Below are 19,816 nucleotides of genomic sequence, written 5' to 3' on the forward strand. Positions count from 1 at the left end.
AGAGAGAGAGAGAGAGAAGCAAAGCTGTCCCCAAGTCAACTCTTGTCCTGGGACACCTGTCAGGAATATATTTCTGCAATCCTAGAGCCAGTCCCAATAGAGACAGGACCGTGAGAAAGAGTGGGTTGAGTCTGTGTCTTCCAGCACTTAGCTCGGGAACCACAGCCACACAGCATCTTCCCAAATATGCTCACCCTGGCCAGCCACAGTGACCCTGAGACCCCATTTAACCATCATCAGAGCCAGGGATGCTTTAAAATTAATTTTATTTCTCTTTATATCTTTTAAACTTTTTGTTAAAAAAAAAAAAAAGGTTCATTTGACATTGTCTTCAAGAGTCTCGCGCCTGCTGGTAAGTGCACACATGGGCTGTGTTCACAGTATCTCCACGACCAAGTACAGTTGGTGCTTATTGCTAGAAAGGGTGAGTGTCTGTGCCTGGGAAGGCATGGGCTTGAGGGACAGCAGGAGAAGGATGGGGACCCCAGAAAGCCTGGGGCCTGTCTGCAACAGGAGGCAATGGGCTGAGAGAGCCAGCCCAACAGAACCTCTCTGGAGTGCCCCCAGCCCTGTCTCGGGCCAGCAGGAGGGTAGAGAGAAAGGGGAGCCAGAGAAGCCAGGTGGGCAAAGCCAGGCATGCAGTGTGGAGGGATCTCAGGAATTACTAGAGCAGTTCAGGCCACCCTTAATACCATTCCTATTCCCCAGCCCCACATCCAGGAAGACACCCTTAGTGACCACCCAGCTCAGGACAAAGGCTAGTAGCCTCCACCCTTGCCAGGGCCCATCTTCTTTCTTCAGGGCAAGGAAGTCCTAAGAGTAGAGGGGGCCTTTCCCCAAGGGCCTGTCTTGTCCGAGAGTGCGGGGCTGGGACCCTATGGCTCTTCAGCTAAGGTGACAGCCTCCACACACACAAAGGACAGACTCCAGGGGAGGTGCAGCCATGACAAGTGGCTCTCCAGCACCCACTGTGCCATCTGCTCAGCTCACTGTACTCCAGGTGACTGCAGTCCCCAGCTCTAGTGGCCTGAGAGTGACCGGACATTAAGCACCCCTAAAGGAAATACATCACAGGTGCAGGAAGAGCTGGGATCTAGCCGTGCCCTCCCAAACTGTTACCACAACTCCTCTACAAGTGGCTCAGCAGCAGCAAAAACATGTACTTTTCTTGTATGACGATTTTCTGTGCTTATTATTGGTTGGAATCTAGTAATACAGCTGCTGACATGCTTGAAGCGATGTCCCTCAAGCAGGCAAAGCAGACACTTCTAGAAACCTTGGCTTCACTCAGGGCCAAGTTCCAGGGCTACAGAAGGCAGACCCCAAGACTGGCTACCATGCATGTGTCAAACCAGTTTCACAATGGCCTGCTACCTCCCAAGCATGGAACTCTGCAGCCCTGGGCCTGGTCTTCCTTCTTCAGCAAGAAAACAGGTCAGCCAACTGCTGCTCCCCAGACCTCCCCACCCCAGGAGCACCTATGATGGGGAGGGGAGGGGGCTCAAGCACCCTCCAACTGGCACTCAGAGCCTACCTATCCGCAGCCCACCCCCAGAGAATCTGGGAGCCGCTTCCCCTGAGAATGAACCAGAAGCCCCTGTCGAGGCTTCTTTACAGTGTGCTAGCGGATGGGCAGCCTGGGGCACTGGAACCCCAGATTCAAGTGTGACAACGCAAGTCAGGAGGGAAGGGCACAGCTTCTTTACCTTAAAACAGCTGGGACTGGCCGGGCTGTGGTGGCACACGCCTTTAATCCCAGCACTCAGCAGGTGGATCTCTGTGAGTTCGAGGCCAGCCTGGTCTACAAAGCTACACAGAAAAACCCTGTCTCGAAAAACCAAAGAAAGAAAGAAAGAAAGAAAGAAAGAAAGAAAGAAAGAAAGAAAGAAAGAAAGAAAGAAAGAAGGAAAGGAAAGGAAAAAAAACCCAGCTGGGTCTGTTGGGATGTAGTGGCAATGTCCCCACCCCTACCCCACCCCTTCGGGCATTTGGGACCAAGGTAAATGGAAGAGAAATAGCCACATACCTAGGGGCAGGTTCTGGAGACAGCAAAGTGAAAGTCCCCAGCCCTGACCTAACACTTTGGGATCTGCCCCTCCCTTCTCCCAGGATTCCCCCACCAGGCGAGTTAAGGCTACTGAGGAGACAGTAGGGGTCAAGGATCTATGCCCAGCTGGCACACTCCCCTGGCAGGTATTAGGGAGGGGCTCTACTGGGGTGGGGTAGGGACTCCAGGTAGAGTCTGTAGTTTTGATTCTGCCAAAACAACATAATAAAATAGCTGGCTTTAGACTTCAGTCCCCACTCCTGCCCCTCATCAACACACCCAGGAAGAGGGGCTCAGGTGGGCCTCCCTCTGGGCCTGCCCCTCTCTCCACCTCTGGCAGGAGGAGGCAGGGCCTGCAGGGAAGAGACCCGTGATCTTTCACTTCCTCTTCTTTAAATTCAGCTTAAGGCAAAAGTTTGGCAAAGCAAGTCTACATAAGGCCGCATGGCAGAGGACAGATAGAGGGGAGGCAGGAGGGACAGGTTGGGTCCCCTCACAGTCAGCCTCCTTCCCTGCCTCTGAACCCCATAGAGAGAGGGGAGGGGAAGCGGTGAACAAGTGATTGGGGGGGGAGATCAGGGGTGACCTGGGGGAAGGGGGGCACCTGTTTGTCCTAGTGGTCCCCCCTCCCTTCGGGGTAGCAGATGGAAGAGCCAGGAGGCCAGCAGGGTATTAGCACAGTGAGATCCGCCCCTGGAGAAGGTAGAATGGTTGTATTTTTCTGAATGACCGGAGAGGGCATCTGGGTTTCCTTCTGAGCAGTAATATTGTTCCGTGAGTCTCACCTCGCAGCGACCTGGCTGTTACCGGTGCTTGGGCGGGATCACCACCAGCGGTTGCCCATACTTGGGCCGCCACATGAGGACCTGAGCATCGTTGGCATTGGGCTTGACCAGGGCGCTGGGCGGGATGGGCTCGTTTTTGCTCAGGATTTTAGGCTGATCCTGGGCAATGGGCTCCCGCAGCCTGGCTCGCTGGCCCAGGGGCCGGTTGGGATTCACCTCAATGCTGAGCTGCATGCGCCAGTGCAGGGTCTGCAGGATGATCATGTCATTGGTCGAAGTGTTGGTGGCCACCAGCCATGTGGTGAAGCTCTGGTCCCGGTAGATGTTGGTCAGTTTGGCCACGTTACTCTCACTGACGGGCACGGCCCACGTGACACTCGGGTAAAAGTTGTCGTTCATGCTGATGATGAACTTGGAGTCTCTCTTGGTGGGGCCCACAATGGTGCAGGTCTCGGTGGTATTGCCATACCAGGGGTAGTTCACCCCATCCGAGTCACTGATGGCTTCAATTTTGCCCTCCTGGAGATCAGGGAGCTCCCAGCTAGACCTGGGGGACAAAGAAGGCCGGGTTACTTTCTCAGTACTCAGTTAGGCTTTTCTGCATTCTCAGGTTGGGTCAGGGGCTGCGCTGGACCTTGTGGACAGAAGGTAACTCAGCAGCCCCAGCTCCCTTTGCTCATGGGGCAGAGCAGACAACAAAACAGGACAATCCACACTGGGCAGTCAGAGTCCACTCCCAGCCCCCTTCAACCCCCAGAGCTACTGGGCTGCAGAGACGGCTTGGTAGCTCGTATACTCTGCTCTTACAGAAGACCCAGTTTCAGTTCCCACTCCACAGTTCACACACCTGTAACTCCAATTCCAGGAGATCTGGCGCCCCCTGGTCTCTATGGGCACCTGCACGCATGAACACACACACATGAACACACACAAGCACATGTTACACATTTAAAACAAAAAAAAAAAAAAATACTTTGAGGGGACTGGAAAGATGGTTCAGCGGGTAGGGTAAGAGGGGCACTGGCTGCTCTTCCAGAGGTCCTGAGTTCAATTTCCAGCACCTACATGGTGGCTCACAACCATCTGTAACTATAGTCCCTTGAGATCCAACACCCTCTTCTGACCTGCAAATGTAATGCAGACAAAACACCCATATACATAAAATAAATAAAAATTGTAATATATATATGTATATGATTTTTAATGTTTTTTAAAGGCCCAAGACTGTTTGTTCAGTACCATCACAAGCCAGACTACCACTGGGATTTGTCTCTTGACGGGGACTTGTTGAGTCTACAGACACTAGCAAAGGCGGAATGAACGCATGAAGCCACACAGCTCTGTGGTCTTCGTCAGGGTGGTGACTATGGTCTCTTGGAGGCTAGGGGCTCTTCGGGACTACACAGCTCTTTTGAATACAGACCAGGGTTAGAATGCAGCTCAGTAGACCTTCTTCCTGCCACATCTGTCCCTACTGACATGGGAGTTGTTCTTTTGCAACTGTGGGAACCAACAGGAGGCTCCAGAGTCCAATGGCTATGGGGTCAGCTGCTCTGGGGAAGACACTTGGTCCCTCCACTGGCTAGCATATGACTTTAGGCAAATGCCTGCCATCTCTGGGCTTCGGCATCCTCTCCCTCCTAGCCAACACCCCTCCTCCTTCCATGCCATCTCCACCACACCCAGCAAGAACCAACAGCAGGCAAGGCTACCCCTACTCCCTTGCTGCCAGACTCTCCTTTGCACTCTGCTCTCCTGGAAGACTGGCTCCACATGACTGCCACTGGCCAGTCGCTGTTTGGTGTGACTGAACCAAAGCAAACCTGGCCTAAAAGGCCTCTCTCTTTCTCAGCTGCAGAAGCATTACCTCCAGACCCAGCCAAAGAGCCTGCTGATAAAAACCCAGGCCTGGAGACCCTGTGTCCGTGGGGACTGGTATGTCCTCCCAATGATGTGCTCAGCCTGACATATTTTACCTGCTGAGGAGTGGGGTCTACTACCCGACTGATGCACCAGATTTCCCGTGAGGTCTTGTGGGTGACACAGCACTAATGCTCACATCTGCTGCCCCCACCTTTCCCTGCAAACCTCCTCATCCCATTGCAAGCCAAGAACCCACTCCTTTTAAAAGGGCATTCCTAGTCAGCCACCTGCCTGTGATCCCAGACCTTGGGAGACGGAAGCAGGAAAATAAAGAGTTCAAAGTCATCCTCAGCTACATAGCAAGTTCAAGGCTAGCCTGGGCTACATGAGGCTTCTCTCACAAGTAACAACAAAAGTGCTTTAGTGTCTGCGGCACAAGTAATTTATGAGAGCCAAAGGGAGAAAGCTGACAAATGTCCACGGTGGCTAAATGATTAAAGAAAACAGTTCCTACGCACCATGGAATGGCCTTGAAAGGAAACGAAAATCTGACTCACGTTACAACATGGAGAACCCTGGGGACATTATGCTAACTGAAAGGAGCCACCACAAAAGACAATTACTTGAGGACAGCACTTGCATGTAGTGCCCAGAACACCTGAATTCTGAAACAGGAAATGGAGCCAGGGCTGCCAAGGACAGGCAAGAGGATGGTGATTAATGGGGCAGAGTTTCGGTTGGGAACAAGGACGGCATGGTGTTTGTGAGCGTACCTAATGCCCCTGAATGACGCACCCCAGGAACGATACCTCAGTCTCTCTGCTGCAATGTCAGCAAAGCTGGGGCCACAGGAGGATGGCCAGGACAGATTGATTGATTGATTGATTTTTTTGGGTGCAAGTGTGTGTGGTGAAGCTGTGTTTGTGTGTGGGAGTACGTGTGTGCAGGTGTGTAATCACACCTGTGGGAGCCCAGGGTTGGCGTTGGTGTCTTCTTCAATCTCCCTCCACCTTGTATGAGACAGGGTCTTTCCATATTAGTCCGGCTGGCCAGCTTGCTCTGGCAATCCCCTGTCTCTGTCTCCAGCTGGAATTACAAACAGGTCACCAAATGCAGCCAGCTTTTACCCACTCTCGAGGGATCCAAACTCTGGTCCCCACACCTGTGTGCAAGCACTTTCCAAGCCGAGTCGCTGCCCCCTGGCCCCAGACTGCTAAAGTTTCTGTTCCTCTCATTGCTAAGTTCAGTGACAGGCCAGGCCCTGAGCAAATCTAGACGAACCTGTCTCCCCCACCCGGAAATCCTTCCAGCCCAGGTCTGCAGCAGTGGGTCAGCATCCAGAATGGGGCTGCCAATTCCCCGAAAGACTCAGACCAGAGAGAGCTGTTGGGCTGCCCTGAAGCTTCCAAGAGCTGCCTGCCTCTGTCTAACTCCCCTGGTTCCAGCCCCTGCTTTCTGTCTCCCTGGAAGTCTTTTTAGTGTCCTGGCTGTTTGCTTTGGAAAGGGAACCCAGGGCCCCAGAGAAGCTACACAGTGTTCTAACCACTGAGAACACACCCCAGGTCTGGAAAAATGGTGTTCCTTTTGGTGTGCAGGTTTTGGAGGGGAAGGGTTTAGAAGATCTCATGCTATCCTAATCTCCAGGATGGCCTTACACTTGAGGGAGATCCTCCTGCCTCAGGCTCCATCATGAGCTATCATGCCCAGTGGAAAGGCATTCAAGAACAAGGGCCATCTACATGGCTTATCAGTGAAAGCCCCTTGTCACCCAGTCTGAAAGTTGAGCTGCATCCCTGAGACACTCATGGAAAAGGATAGAAGCTGTTTCTGTAAGTTACCCTCTGATGACTACAAGCTCCTAGTGGCTCCTATCCCTCCAAAAAGTAAATACAGGTAAAAGGCAGAGAACAAACTTGCAAAAACAAACAAACAAAACCCACCATCCCTTTGAACTTCCAAGTTACAACATTGGAGGGGGGGGAGGCTTCACACTAGTGTGTTCTTGCTCTGTGACCCCACCCCTGAAAGCCTAAGCGCTGACCCAGTCACAGACAGGTGACAGTCTCTATGAGCTGGCAGCCAGCAGAGTCTTGTGAGAGACATTACTCAGATGCAAGACAGAGCCAACTGCATTGTCTTGCTGTGAACCATCAGGGGAGCATGGGAGTTTCTCACTGGAAAGAGCCGGGGACTGGCCAGGGACATAGTATGAGGAACCCACAGCAACCTGGGATGAACACTGAGTCCCAGACATCAGCTCTCTGACAGTCACACACACTCTGCATCTGTCTCATCAACAGTCCATGGCTGATTGAATGTATGCCCATCCCAGGCTTTCCTCATGAGACGGTGTTCTAATACTTGTCACCTGCCATAGCTGTGATCAGAAACTCAAGGAGGCCCTTGAAAGGGGGCATCAACAATCCAGGTGTGGCTCTTGGCTCAGACCTGAAGGCTTCCTAGGCCCTGCTTACATTGTCATACTACACACACTTTGTTGTTGTTGTTTTCAAGACATGGCTTTTCTGTGTAGCCCCAGCGTATGGAACACGCTCTGGAGACCAGGCTGGCCTCGAACTCACAGAGATCCGCCTGCCTCTGCCTCCCGAGTGCTGGGAGTGCCAGCACTTGTGACTTCGCCACCACCGCTCCAGCCTTTCACACTATACACACTTACAAGTGACAAGATGGTCACTGTGAGGCCACCTCTGTAGGTTATGCTTGCCTCCCGAATGACTCCGAGGCTACCTTCATTTCTCTGTTCCCAGACCTCAGCTTTGCACTATCAGCCTTCTTGACTTGTGAAGGATGACACACTAAGGCCTGAAGTCCCAGCATTCAGGGAGAGGGAGGAGAAGGGGACCAGGAGTTCAAGGTCAGAAAGCTTGAGGCTAGCTTGAATTAATGAGACCTCTCACAAACAACAACAACAAACAAACACAACCACCCAGAACTTGAGACCTTGTGCAGAATGAAAAGACAAGGGTTGTTCCAAAGTTTAGAACTCTGACGTGCTGACAGCAACAGTGAAACATGCTTGAGGCCTTCTCAGGCAGGGCTGGAGCAGATGCATAGACGTCACCTACTTCCCAGGCCACCTGCCATGCTCTGTCCTTCTCCAATGGGGTATGGGCTGCCAAAGAGTAGCAGGCAAGTCCAGACTTGAACCTGGACCTCAGCATACTTTCAGAGCCCCTGGCATGTCTCAGATGGCTGTCCCCAGATCCTCTCAACATGGCCACCAACTTGACAAATGCCTGTGGAGGGTCTGCCTTACAGCCAGCAAAGGGGGAGACAGAGCTGTGCCCGGACACTCAGCGCCATCCTGTCTCCAGATCCCTGGCAGAGACCCTGCTTCCCTGCCTGGTCTCCCAGATTCTCACCTGTTCTCTCAAAGGTCCCTCTGATTCTTTAAAAACACAAATCTGGCCATATTGCTCGGGCCCTGCTAAGCCTGTCCCAGCTCCCCACTGACACAAATCTAGTTGTAGTGGAAGGCCGGGAGCCCCAGAAAGTCACAAGTGCATAAATCTACCCATCTAATTCTCTGTCTCTCCCCTAGGCCCTCCCCTTCCCATCTCAGGCTTTGGGCTGGGGCCCTCTTTGTGTCCTCCAGTTCCTGTCTTGGTTAGGAGGGACCAGATGCTAAGCTCTGGCCACCACCCCAGGCAAACCACTCTGACCCCTTAACACAAGTCAGGTGCCTCTTGGTGTTCAGTGCCATTAGGTCGTTGTAACTGTCTCCTGGCACATACCCCAGGGCAATTAAACAGCAATGTGACCATTTGTGGGCAGTCTTTTTTCCCAGATGAACCACAAAGGCCAAGAGTACAGCTTGAGGAGGGGCAGATCAACAGGAGGACTAGCCAAGAGGACAGAGCCATTCCTGCCTTGAACCTTATCACACACATATCCAGGACTCATCAGAGCGCCTGGCCTAGACTTGGGCCCCAGAAAGCTTGTAGCCTGGCTCCATGATGCTCACCAGCATGCTGGGTCACAGAGCAAGCACTGAGGACCCAGAGTTGCCCGGGACTCTTGCCAGGGTCTCTGGTTACCTTGCCAAGCTGTAGGTGGAACTATTAGAACCCATTGTCACCAAAGCAAAGGTGACAGTCAGCACCATCTAAATAGGCTAACACATTCATGTGTACACAGAAACATAAGCAAGGGGCTGGAGAAATGACTGACTCAGGGGTTAGGAGCACTGGTTGCTCTTCCAGAGGACCCAGGTTCAATTACCAACAACTACATGGGTGCTCACAATTGTCTGTAACTTCAGTTCCAGAAGATCTGACACCTTCACACCAATGCACATAAAATAAAGTTAAATATTTTTTTTAAAAAAGAAGCAAACAAATGTACATGTGTGTGCATGCAAACTCACATGTCTACACATGATGTACCTGTATGCATGCACATACATACACACAAATGCATACACATACATGCACACAGACATACATACACATACATGCATGCATGTGCTTACAAACATGTGTATACACAGAGAGAGGCTCTGAGCAGCATGTACAAGAGTGAATGGGGGCCAGGCGTTGGTTGTGCATACCTTTAATCCCAGCACTCAGGAGGCAGAGGCAGGCGGATCTCTGTGAGTTCGAGGCCAGCCTGGTCTAGAGAGTGAGTTCCAGGACAGGCTCCAAAGCCATACAGAGAAACCCTGCCTCGAAAAACAACAAACAAGCAAACAAACAAACAAACAAGAGTCATCTACAGGTCAAGGAGGCCACCATGGTGCAGAAAATGGTCATCCTAATTCAAGGACTTCAGCCAAAAGCCAGTCTAACACAGACCCCTTCAAGGCCGTGGGGCCATGTACAACTTTCTACCTTCATGGCCCTGAACTAGAACAAAAAAGTTGCCCTAACAAGGGTTCTAGACTTTTCTCACATATGGGGATTAGCAGATAGGAGACTAGGCCCCCATTCTCTACTGTTCATTCTCAGGGTCCGGGGCTCACTGACCACAAATCCTCAGTCCTGGGTTCTACAGCCAGTAGGCCAAGCTTACCCTATCACAGGGCCAAGTTCCCAAGCAGCATATATTTTTGTCACTTTGCCCCTGAGTGTCTCTTATATTTCTATTCATTTAATTTACTCACTTTAAAAAAAAAATGAAACTGAGGCCAGACATGGTAGCTCACACCTTTACTCTCCGTACTCAGGAGGCAGAGGCAGGTGGATCACTATGAGTTAGAGGCTAGTTTGGTCTACATAGCAAGTTCCAGGCCAGCTGAGGCTACACAGGGAGACACTGTCCCAAAAAGTAAATATTTTTTTTTTAAAAGCAAACGAATCAGTGGTTTCCAAGAAACACGTCTGCGAGTGCAGACTGGCCACACAGAGACACAAAGCCAGATCTAGATAGGCCTTCTCATATGTGTTACATATCCTGCTGTAATACGAAATTTAGGGGCTGGCAAGATGGCTCAGTGGGTGAAGGCACTGGATACTGAAGTCTGGTGACCTGAGTTCAATCCCCAGAACCCTCCAAAAGGTGCAAAGGTGGAAGGAGCAACCCCACTCTCTAGAATTGTACCCTGACCTCACCTCAGCATGCACACACACACACCTACACCATGCATACAAACACACACACACAAAATAATAATAATAATAATTTTTATTTTTAAGTTAATTTAAAATGAAGCAGCTTTGAGCCTAAATGATGTCACACCTTACCACCTCCCTTATGATACATGACACTTTAGGGACACCTCCAAGGAAGAGACGGGTTCTGGGCTGGACCCCACGAAGCACTTACAGCTGCCCTGCTCAGCCCTGGCACTACACTCAGCTAGGCAGCTTGGGAAAGTCAGGAGTTAGCTCACCTGGACGCCAACTGAACAGATTTGCTAATTGGTAAAATCCCCACAACACTGACTCTGGAAAAGTTATGTTACAGAAAGTGAGGCCTGGGAGACTCCCTTCTACACAGTGCTAAGATGCCCCTGGACTAGGCCCTCCATGACCCACCCCAGCTCCTGCCTTCACAGCACCCAGAGCCTGCCCACAGTTCAAGCAAGGAATTTGTGCTGCCTCTTTCCAAAGGTCCACTTCTGGAGCCTTCCTCCTCCTGTCCCACCCCTCCGGACTCACACCCCAGCCCTGGCCTAACCTGAGGAGGAAGGACCCAACAGGGCCTGCTTTATTTTAGCTTCAAGGCAGAATACTGCAGTCAGAAATGCCCAGCACTGGCCTTTGGCAGGGTATTCAATAAACTGTTCTTCCTTTTTAAAAAATTTATTATTTTCTAGTAATAAAATGTGTCCTTAAAAAAAGCAAGCCATTAAGAAATTAATAAAGTAAAAACTAGCCACGCCTCCTCTGTCCCTCCTTCTCTTGGAGGCTACTCACAATGTTATACTTCGGTAAACATCCTTCTAGGCGTTTCTGCATATACACACAGGATGTGTCCCCATGTTTAGCATTTTCTTCACAATGAACTGTCTCTATCAGATGCTTGCATGTCTTGTTGGGCTTTGTGGTGATGGGGATGGAAGCCAAGGCCTCTCAAGGCAAGATCTCCGCAGTACCCTGGGCTCATCTTCCAGCCTTATTTTAACTCGACACTATTGTTTCCATGGAAACCTGGTTGTTTGTAACAGCAGTGCTCTGCACAGTGGACAGATTTTAATTCTCTCTCCGTCTGCAAGATGCTTGGGTTATTACAGCTTCCTGCTGCCATCGTTCCAGGGCAAGATCTTCATGTGGCGGCATCTGACACTGGCTCCTTTCTTCACATGTACATACTTTACCTGCTTACTAGGTTACCTATGGTGTCTCCAAAAGCCAGGCCCAGATCAGGGTATGGTATTCTGTAAGCCAGACCCTAAAAAGCAGAAGCCCTGGTCTAAAGGTAAAACCAGCAACGGCCAGGCTCAGCGGATAGCGGATCGGATTGAGGATCGGATAGCGGCTGCCTGGACTCTGCTCCCAACATAAGAGGCCCTGAGGCTTCCTCACGCGCACTGTGCCCGATCCACAGTGGAGGTCCCTAGCATTTCCGGATATCCCTGGCTGCTGGGTCTTTCTGTGTGTCCCCAGAACAGGTTACTTGCTTCCCACTCTCAGAAGGTAGATTCGGGCTGGAGCCATCACTTGGGTCACAGCTAGCCCAGGGGGAGTTCTCCCAGGCTGGGCCACCCCCACCACTTCCCTCCCATCCTGAAACTCGGAAGCAAGAACTTCCCTCTCCCACTCACCCCGCCCTAGCCTCCCGCCATTGCCCAGCAGATGGGGGAAGCCGCCTTCCGCCCCAAGACAGGAAGCTTAGTCTTCAATTGTTCTGTGAGGCACTCAGGCCCTGGCTCCGGGAAGAGGCCACATGCTAGCCAGGACATTCCTCCTGGGGCCATCCTCCAGACCTCAGGTGCTGAGCAAACATCCTTGGGCAAGCTTTATAGTTTGAATTCTCATCCTCAAATTAGGGTCTCTGAGGTTCTGGGGTGCACCCCAGAGAGAGCAAAGTAGAAGATGCCCCAGTGTTACCCCCATGAGTCTCACCAAGGCTGTCTTGCTATGAAAAGGGACCCGGAGAGAAGATGAGGGAGTAACAACACCACACATGGGTCTTGGTTTAGCTCTTGGCCACACAGCATAGAACAATAATCCAATACTAACACTCGGGATTTGTAATCCTAGTATCTAGGGAGAGGGGACAGAGTGTCCCAGGGTGCTGGCTCTGTGCCAAGCACTACCTTACTCATCCCACGGGGACAAGGTGGAAACAACGAGGTCCAGACTGCTCTCCTCCCCTCCCTGCCACATCAGCACATTGGCTCATCTTGAGCTATACCACTCCGTGCCTTGGCCTTAGCCATGGGCCGGGCTCCCAGAGAGCACCGAAGAAAGGCAAAGTAGGGACAGCATGTACAGGGTCTCCCACACAGGCAAGAAACTGTGACTTGTCACTTAGAAGGCTCTACATCAGCTGACAGGTGGCAGTTGAGGAATTGCGGGGTACAGCTGAGGAGGCAGGTGTCTCTAACAGTTTGGAGGAGGTTGGCTTTCAAAGTACTGTGGGCACAAGAACCACCATCTCCCAGCATCCCCCTGCACAGCTGGGCTGTGACTGAGGTGGTAGCTCTCAGAATTTCAGTGTTCTATTTCAAAGCCATCCAACAAGCCGTCCTCACTTAGAGATTGATTTTGAGCAGGGATAATGCTGGGGGATATTACGGATTTCAGATAAGTAGTCAGAATTAATATTTTTAATACAAGCCCATTTGTAAAGAACACAAGTTCTAATCCAGCCTGGGTCACCTGGCTGTCCCCTCCCCAGGTCACTTTAGTCTGAACCGAGTCTAACAGTAATTCCACACCCCTCCCAGGGAACATGGGATCCTGTTTGGGGACATTTGTGGTTGTTACAAGTTGGGGAGTGGGTAGGATACTCAAAGAGGTGGAGCCAAGCAGCCTCTGTAATGTCCCCAGCTGCCAACAAGAAGTATCTGACCAGGGCACAGGCAGGGGAAGGGACAATCACCTATTCACTTGGGGCTTAAGGGCTCAGAGACAGCAGTTAATACAGGAAGATGAGGTGCTGTTTTGTTTTGTTTTTGGAGACAAAGTCTCTGTGTAGCCCTGGCTGTCCTGGAACTCACTCTGTAGACCAGGCTGGTCTCCAAGTCAGAGAGATCTGCCTGCCTCTGCCTCCAGAGGGCTGGGATTAAAGGTGTGCCTGCCACCAAGTCCAGCCTGGAAGAGTCTTTTAATAGTCCCATCTAACTGTGTTTGCAGTCTGGAGCTATGAAAGGTGGGGTTCAGGCTTCCTGCAAAGCAGCCCTGGTATCCATGGGACAGGACGGGTCCCACCATGTGCAGTGGGACCACGGGACAGCACCAAAAGCAAATTCAAGCTTCAGTTTTGCTGACCAGTGGTGAAGAGACAAGTGACTCCATCTACTGCATTTTCTCCATTTGATGGTCACCTGCCCCTGTCCCCACACTGCAGCTGGCTCTGCCCCATCTGGGACTTAAGAGCCAGGTGCCTTGGGAGAATGAGCGGAACCAGGCACTAACAGAGAGCAAAGAAAATGGCCTTGGCCACTTTAACCATCCCTGACTGGTGCCATTTTTACAGTTTTAAAAGTTAAGAGTGTAGGATCCAGGCTGGGGTAAAAATTGGCATCTTTTCTAATTCAGTGGCTTCAGCCTAGTGTTGGCTTAATAAACACCATCACTTATTTCCATCTTGTAGACTTTTGAAACTGAAATCACATTGAGGCTGACAGCCACCTGCTTGCAGGAGTCACACGAACTCAGCCTAGTGCTGACTGTGGGGGCAAAGGCTGTCTGAGTAACACTCTCAATAAACCACGCAGAAGGAACAATGACTAGCCCCAGTTTGCAGATGAGTCAATTGAGGCTCAGAGTAGCTAAGGTCACACCCTGGGAAGTCATGGCAGAGTCTAAGGTGCACAAGGTTCATCTAACTAGGGACCCAGGACTGCCAACAGTGAAGCAACCTCGCCTGAGGCTCTTGACCCCCTGGGGTAGCTGAGAATCTCACCACCCCTCTTGGAGTAGCTGTGGTAACAACAGTCTTAAAAGAGAAAGGGCTCAAAGGCAGAGGTGGCGCTATAGGGAGCCCAGTGGCCCCATGTGCTCCAATGGTCTTAGCATCAGGGTGACATCCCAGTTTTAAGTCTTATCCCCTCTTCCTGTTTTCTTTATTGTTTACGAGTCACTAAATGGAGAAGGCACATTTTTTGACCTGTGTCTGGCCACCCTCAGCCCTGATGAACCAGGTTATCCTGGACATTTGTCAAACATAAACTCCAACTCTCCAGGAGATCCTTCTCTTCCCCACTTGCAAAGCTGAGAAGTGAGGCCAAGTAGAGTGGACACCAAAGACTATGAGACAGTGTCCATGAGCCATCACAGGGGTCAAGCCAGGGACTGTCCCCCAGGGAACCACTGGGTCTCAGCAGCTGTTTTCACCACTGTTCCTGTGCACATGATTTCCAAATGGGGGATGGCCTTCTTTGAGGCCAGAGAACATACAGAACAAGGCCCAAGGGCCCCAGGGTCCCTGTGGAGATCTATGTCATCCTAGGAGACCAAACCACAGAGACGAAGCCAGTGTGCTCCTCTAGCTGTTCCTAGTTAGGGCCCCACTGGAGGAACACTGGATGCTGACCCTTGACCTCTATTGGGAGACAAAGCCACAAACTGCAAAGTAGATTTCTGAAGTCCCTCTAAGACACGCACGAGCATGTGTGTGTGTGTGCACAAGCGCGCACATACACACACACACACACACACACACACACACACACACACACACACACACGCTGCCACCAGCCACCACCACCGACAATGGCAATGTTGTCCTCTACAGCTCTCTGTGCATCCAAACCCACCACCCCCACTCTAGACCCCAGACACAAGTCCAGGCCCCAGCACAAAGTCTTGTACAAAGGAGTGTAGAGGCCCCTGCCACTCCTGTCTACCTCAGAGGTTCATGGAGGCCTGAGCCTGGGGCTAGAGTGGTGGCTTCTCTAGTGACTCCCGATGGCCCTGACACTTGCTTTACCAAAGAGGTACATGTTCCTACTTTCTCAGCATCGTGCCAGGAAGGACAGAAGAACTCTGGGCACCAGAGACAATAGCAGTCAGGCCTTACTGAGCTAGGACCCTAATCAACAAGTAAAGGCTCCACAGAAGACTTGGAGACAGTTCCACTTCTGCCTGAAGACCCCTGTGTCCCAAGAACCCTGCTCCAGCGCCCCTCCGCGCCGCCCCTCAGCCTGCACCCAGAGGTACTCACATGCCCTGCTCCCCGTACTGGTTGTAAAACTCCATATGACTGCATGCCTGAATCCAGCCAACGATCCACGTCTCTTTCTTGGGGATGGGAGGCATGACCACCTGGGCTGAGGCCCGGAAATGGGGTGTCCGGTAGCGCAGTACCACGCTGGAGGACTCGTCGATGCTGGTGGGGATGGGGTCGATGGAGGCTTTCACATCAATCACCGTAATCCCTTCCCGGAAGACTCTGGCTTTACCTCCGATGCTCTGAATACAGCCCATGGCACACAGGACCGCTCTAATCTCCAGGGAAGGCCAGCAGTCCCAAAAATAACAGGGCATTGAAAGGATGGAGGTTGCAGGACCCAGTGCAGAGCGCTTAATCTAATCTCAAAGCTCAAAAGCGAGATCCATAGGATAGAGAACTTAATGAGTGGAGGGGGCTTGCATAGCACTACCGGGCTTGGTTATAAATACGGATTCTGTTGCATCTCAAGAGCCCTAGGCTCCCTCTTCTAGCAGTGGGCAAAAGCCACCGATACTCTTTGGGTTTAAAAAAAGAAAAGTTTGCAGTTTAATAGATAAGCATGTTGTTCTGACATCCAGCCCTGCGTCCTCACACTTGGGGATGGTAGCTCGGACACTCTCCCTGAAGTCTTCGGAGGAAGCAGATGAGCGCTGGCAGGCACATAAATAAGGAAGGCTCGGTCCCCGCGCGGTCGCGCCACCCTCGCTGCAGAACACCGACTTCCTGCCCTTCTGCCTTCCGCACCCGCTCCCCGGGACACACGCGCCCTCCCGGAGGAGCCCAATCAATTGCAGCGTGAGCTCTCGTTCAAAAGGCAGAGGTCTGGCGCCCTGCGTGGCCGGAACCCACGCGCGGTTCCAAGAGGCGCGCTCCGGGCTAGGCGCTCTCCGAGTCCCCTCCGGCGCCCACTCGCGCGCTCCTTTGCCACTGTCGCTATCGCCGCCGACCGCCGCGTGGGGCCCCGGGGCTGCGCTTGGGTATCGACCGCCGCCTGCTTCGCTGCGGCCACCAAGGACCTGCAGAGAGGTGGAAGGGACAGGGCGTCAAAGTTGAGCCGAACTTTACTGCGGGGGACGCGAGGGCGCGGCGATGCGTGTGCGCCGGGCGCGGGCTGCGGAGCTGACGGCGCAGCTCTGGGCGGTCTCCCCGGAGGTGGCGCCCCCCCTCCGCCCGCCCCGTCAGTGGCGGCCGCACGACTGCGCGCACCAGCGAATAATCGCCTCCCGTGACATCTCCGCTGACACCCCTCCAGCCCGGGGGCGGGGTGGGGGTCGGCCACACTGCCACCGCAGTGGATCACTAGAACCACCCGGCCTTGGTGCTGCGCTTCAGCACCACGCCACCAGAGTGGAACGCCCCTTCTCTCTCGGGTCTATCGGTCCCCCAGGGGCGCAGTGCCATCCCCAAGCCGGTCCTTTTTGGCGAGAGGCCCTTAGCCGACTGAGGTGGCTCGACACCAAGAGGGCGTGCTGTCCCCCGTCCCCCGCGCCTCGGTTTCCCCCCCGTCAGCCACGAGCGACAGCGGAGCACAACGCGCCAGAGCGCGCGCCTCTGCCGGGGAACTTTAGCACTCTCCTCCCCACCCAGGAGGCGTTGTGAACTCACCTGCCCCTAGGGCTGCTCCGGGTGCCTGGGTCACTGCCCTCCGGACGCCCCTGACCCCTCCGCCCTCAGGTTCTCGGGGCGCCCCCCCTTCTGGGTAGTGTACCCTGGCTCTCCTAGGGTCTAGGGATGGCGTGGGCGCCCGGGATCCCCAAGCCCCTCCTAGCTCCGGGCTGCTGTGGGGATGGCCGGGGGCGGAGGGCTGAGGTTCGGGGCTCTCTCGCCCCCACCCCGAGCGCCTCCTTATTTTATGATCATTGTGAGCGTGCTGTCGCTGCTCTGTCCCGCCGCCGCGCCGCAGCCGCCTGGCGCGCCCAGCGCCGCCTCGCTCTGCTGCAGCATCGGAAAGGCAACCAGGTCAAACTTTGCAGAAACTCGGCCCCTGCGCTGGCCTGGCCCCCGCGTTCGCCCGCAGCCGAGCGGCAGCGCGCACCGAGCACGCAGGACCGCCGCTCGTTCGTGCGCCCCACGGGATGCAGGTCCGCAGGCGGCGGCCGGCGGGCGGGCGCCGCCTCCTCCTCCGGCCCGCCCGGCTCTCCACCCTCGCTCCCGCACTCAGCGCGCCCTCCCCGCGGGTTATCCCTCTCTCCCTCTTTCCCCCTCTCTGCAGCTGCTGGGGGAGTTGAGCCTCTTCTTGCATAAACGACATTTCCTTTTTTGCTAACCCTAGGAATTCTGGGTAGTGTAGTCCTGGAATGGGGATGCTCCTATTGCCCTTTCATTTCTGATGCCAGCAGGTTTCCAGTCCAGGAGACCTGAGGGCATTGCCCTGGGAATCCTGATTGCTGGGGTTGGTGATTGGGTGGAGACTGTGGAGGCTTTGGGAGGCTCCAAGGCTGGGAAGGTTTGGTGGGTGGGAAAAGTTAGTCCCCCAGTGTTGGTCCTTTGCATGTGTGAGAAGCTTACATTCATTCATCACTCTGAATAGGAAGGCTCTTTATGTACATCTCAGGAGAGAGGAGAGGAAGGGAGGGGAGGGGGAGGGGACGGGGAGGGAAAGGGGGAGGGGAGAGAGAGAGAGAGAGAGAGAGAGAGAGAGAGAGAGAGAGAGAGATCCAGAATGGGAAGGCTGGAAAGATCAGTCTACCACCCCAACCTGGCAGGTTTCCCTGCTGAGACCATCTGGTGGTCTCAGAACTAAGATTCAAAGGGAGGCTATCCCCAGACAGCAGTGGGAGAGCAAGAACCTAAGTAGCCTTAGCTCCACCCCTACCCTACAGTTACCTTCTAGATAAAGGATAGTTTGTGACATCAGAAAACCTGGCAGCTACTCTAAAGCCATGCCACACCACCACTATGGCCCCTCAAGGCTGTCCATAGTAGACACATACATATAGTGCTAGTGTTTGCTGAGCATATGGGAGAGGCATTTCTGAAACTTTGCGAGGGTCTCTATGAGGAATCCATCTCACATCTGCTCAACCACATCAGGAAATGGCCAGTTAAGGTGGCTACTGCCTGTTCCCAGCCACATTCTCAGCCTGATCATTGCTGCTGTCCCGTGTTCCAGCTAGTAAAGCCATGTCCTTTTCCTATTCAGCTTTCAGGCAACTGTACCAAGTCCTGCATGGTGTAAAACCACAGCTGCATATAGTTCCCTGGGGGCCTCATGCAGTCTTTCCTGGCCTGTGAAACCACAGTGGCCTCCCCAGATTCCACACTACATTCAGCCTGCAACACCTCATGCTATTTATTAGATAATTACCATGCTAGTCCATTTATACAGAAGGATGCCATTAAGTTTAGGGATGCCCAACTCATTTTCATCACCCCAAATGCCTGGAAACCTATTAAACCTCAGTTGCCAAGGTGCTTCCATCAAAGAAAGCATAGATGCTCTCTCAAAAACAAGACACCATGTTCCAGACAGCTCCAGGTGCGTGTGGGGAGCCTTGGGGAAAAGATGTCACTGGCTACACTGCCCAGCTGCACAGGGGAGCCCCTGGAGGTGGTTTCTTGGGGAGGGGTTCCCCTGAAACCCACTGGAAATGGTAGTACTTCTGAGTAATTGTGTACTACACAAGCTCAGATGCTCCAGCCTGAGCTTGTGATGGTGAAAGAACACTATTGTGTGTCACACCAGCCTCATCTTTATAGTTCACCTTGACCCTGGGAGGTGACAATAGGAGACCAGGAGACAGTGAAATCTGGGTCCTGGCCCAATCTCAACACCCTCAAGGTCCACACACATGCCTACTAAGACTGGTTACTCTGAACTAAGATGGACTAACCACTGGAGCAGGGCACAGGTACTTGTGTGGCCACAGGTAAGGATTTGTGTGGCAGAATGCAACATCCCTTTCCTGGCTCCCACATTCCATTGCTCCCATGAAGGACTTCACCTTGACCCACAGAGGGTTGTCCCAGGGTTAGAAGTTGCCAGGCTACAGCTGAGGGGTAGCTCCTGCAGGGATAGCCAGGACAGACAGAGGGTCTGAATGGACTTAGCTCACTTATAAATTCCCTGGCCCAGCTCCTGATCCACCTGCTTGTACACTCTTGGCACACCCCCTGACCCGGTTCTCCCCATCCCCACACAGCCCTTCTATTTGCATGGCTTTCTTGGGAGGTTTGTGAGTGTTGGACACAAACCTATATCAGCTTCAGCATATGTGGAGGGTCAGGACGTGGCCATGACAGTATAAGATGCTGCTGTCTGTGGATCAGACAAAAGGGACATCTATTAGAGATATGTTCTACACCAATGAACTCATAC

At 52.9% G+C, this 19,816-nt stretch overlaps 1 protein-coding gene across 1 annotated transcript; it reads right to left on the reverse strand.

Moving 5' to 3' along the window:
* Window positions 1-249: 249 nt before the first annotated feature.
* Fam78a (family with sequence similarity 78 member A) lies at window positions 250-17,731 on the reverse strand. Its single transcript, XM_027423858.2, has 3 exons — window positions 17,104-17,731; window positions 15,490-16,514; window positions 250-3,379 (listed from the first exon to the last, which is right to left on the reverse strand). The coding sequence occupies exons 2-3, from the start codon at window positions 15,810-15,812 to the stop codon at window positions 2,851-2,853; spliced, it is 852 nt and encodes a 283-aa protein (XP_027279659.1). The 5' UTR covers window positions 15,813-16,514; window positions 17,104-17,731; the 3' UTR covers window positions 250-2,850.
* Window positions 17,732-19,816: the final 2,085 nt, after the last annotated feature.

Source organism: Cricetulus griseus, chromosome 6 (genome assembly GCF_003668045.3).
Source record: "Cricetulus griseus strain 17A/GY chromosome 6, alternate assembly CriGri-PICRH-1.0, whole genome shotgun sequence".
Taxonomy (NCBI): Eukaryota; Metazoa; Chordata; class Mammalia; order Rodentia; family Cricetidae; genus Cricetulus; species Cricetulus griseus.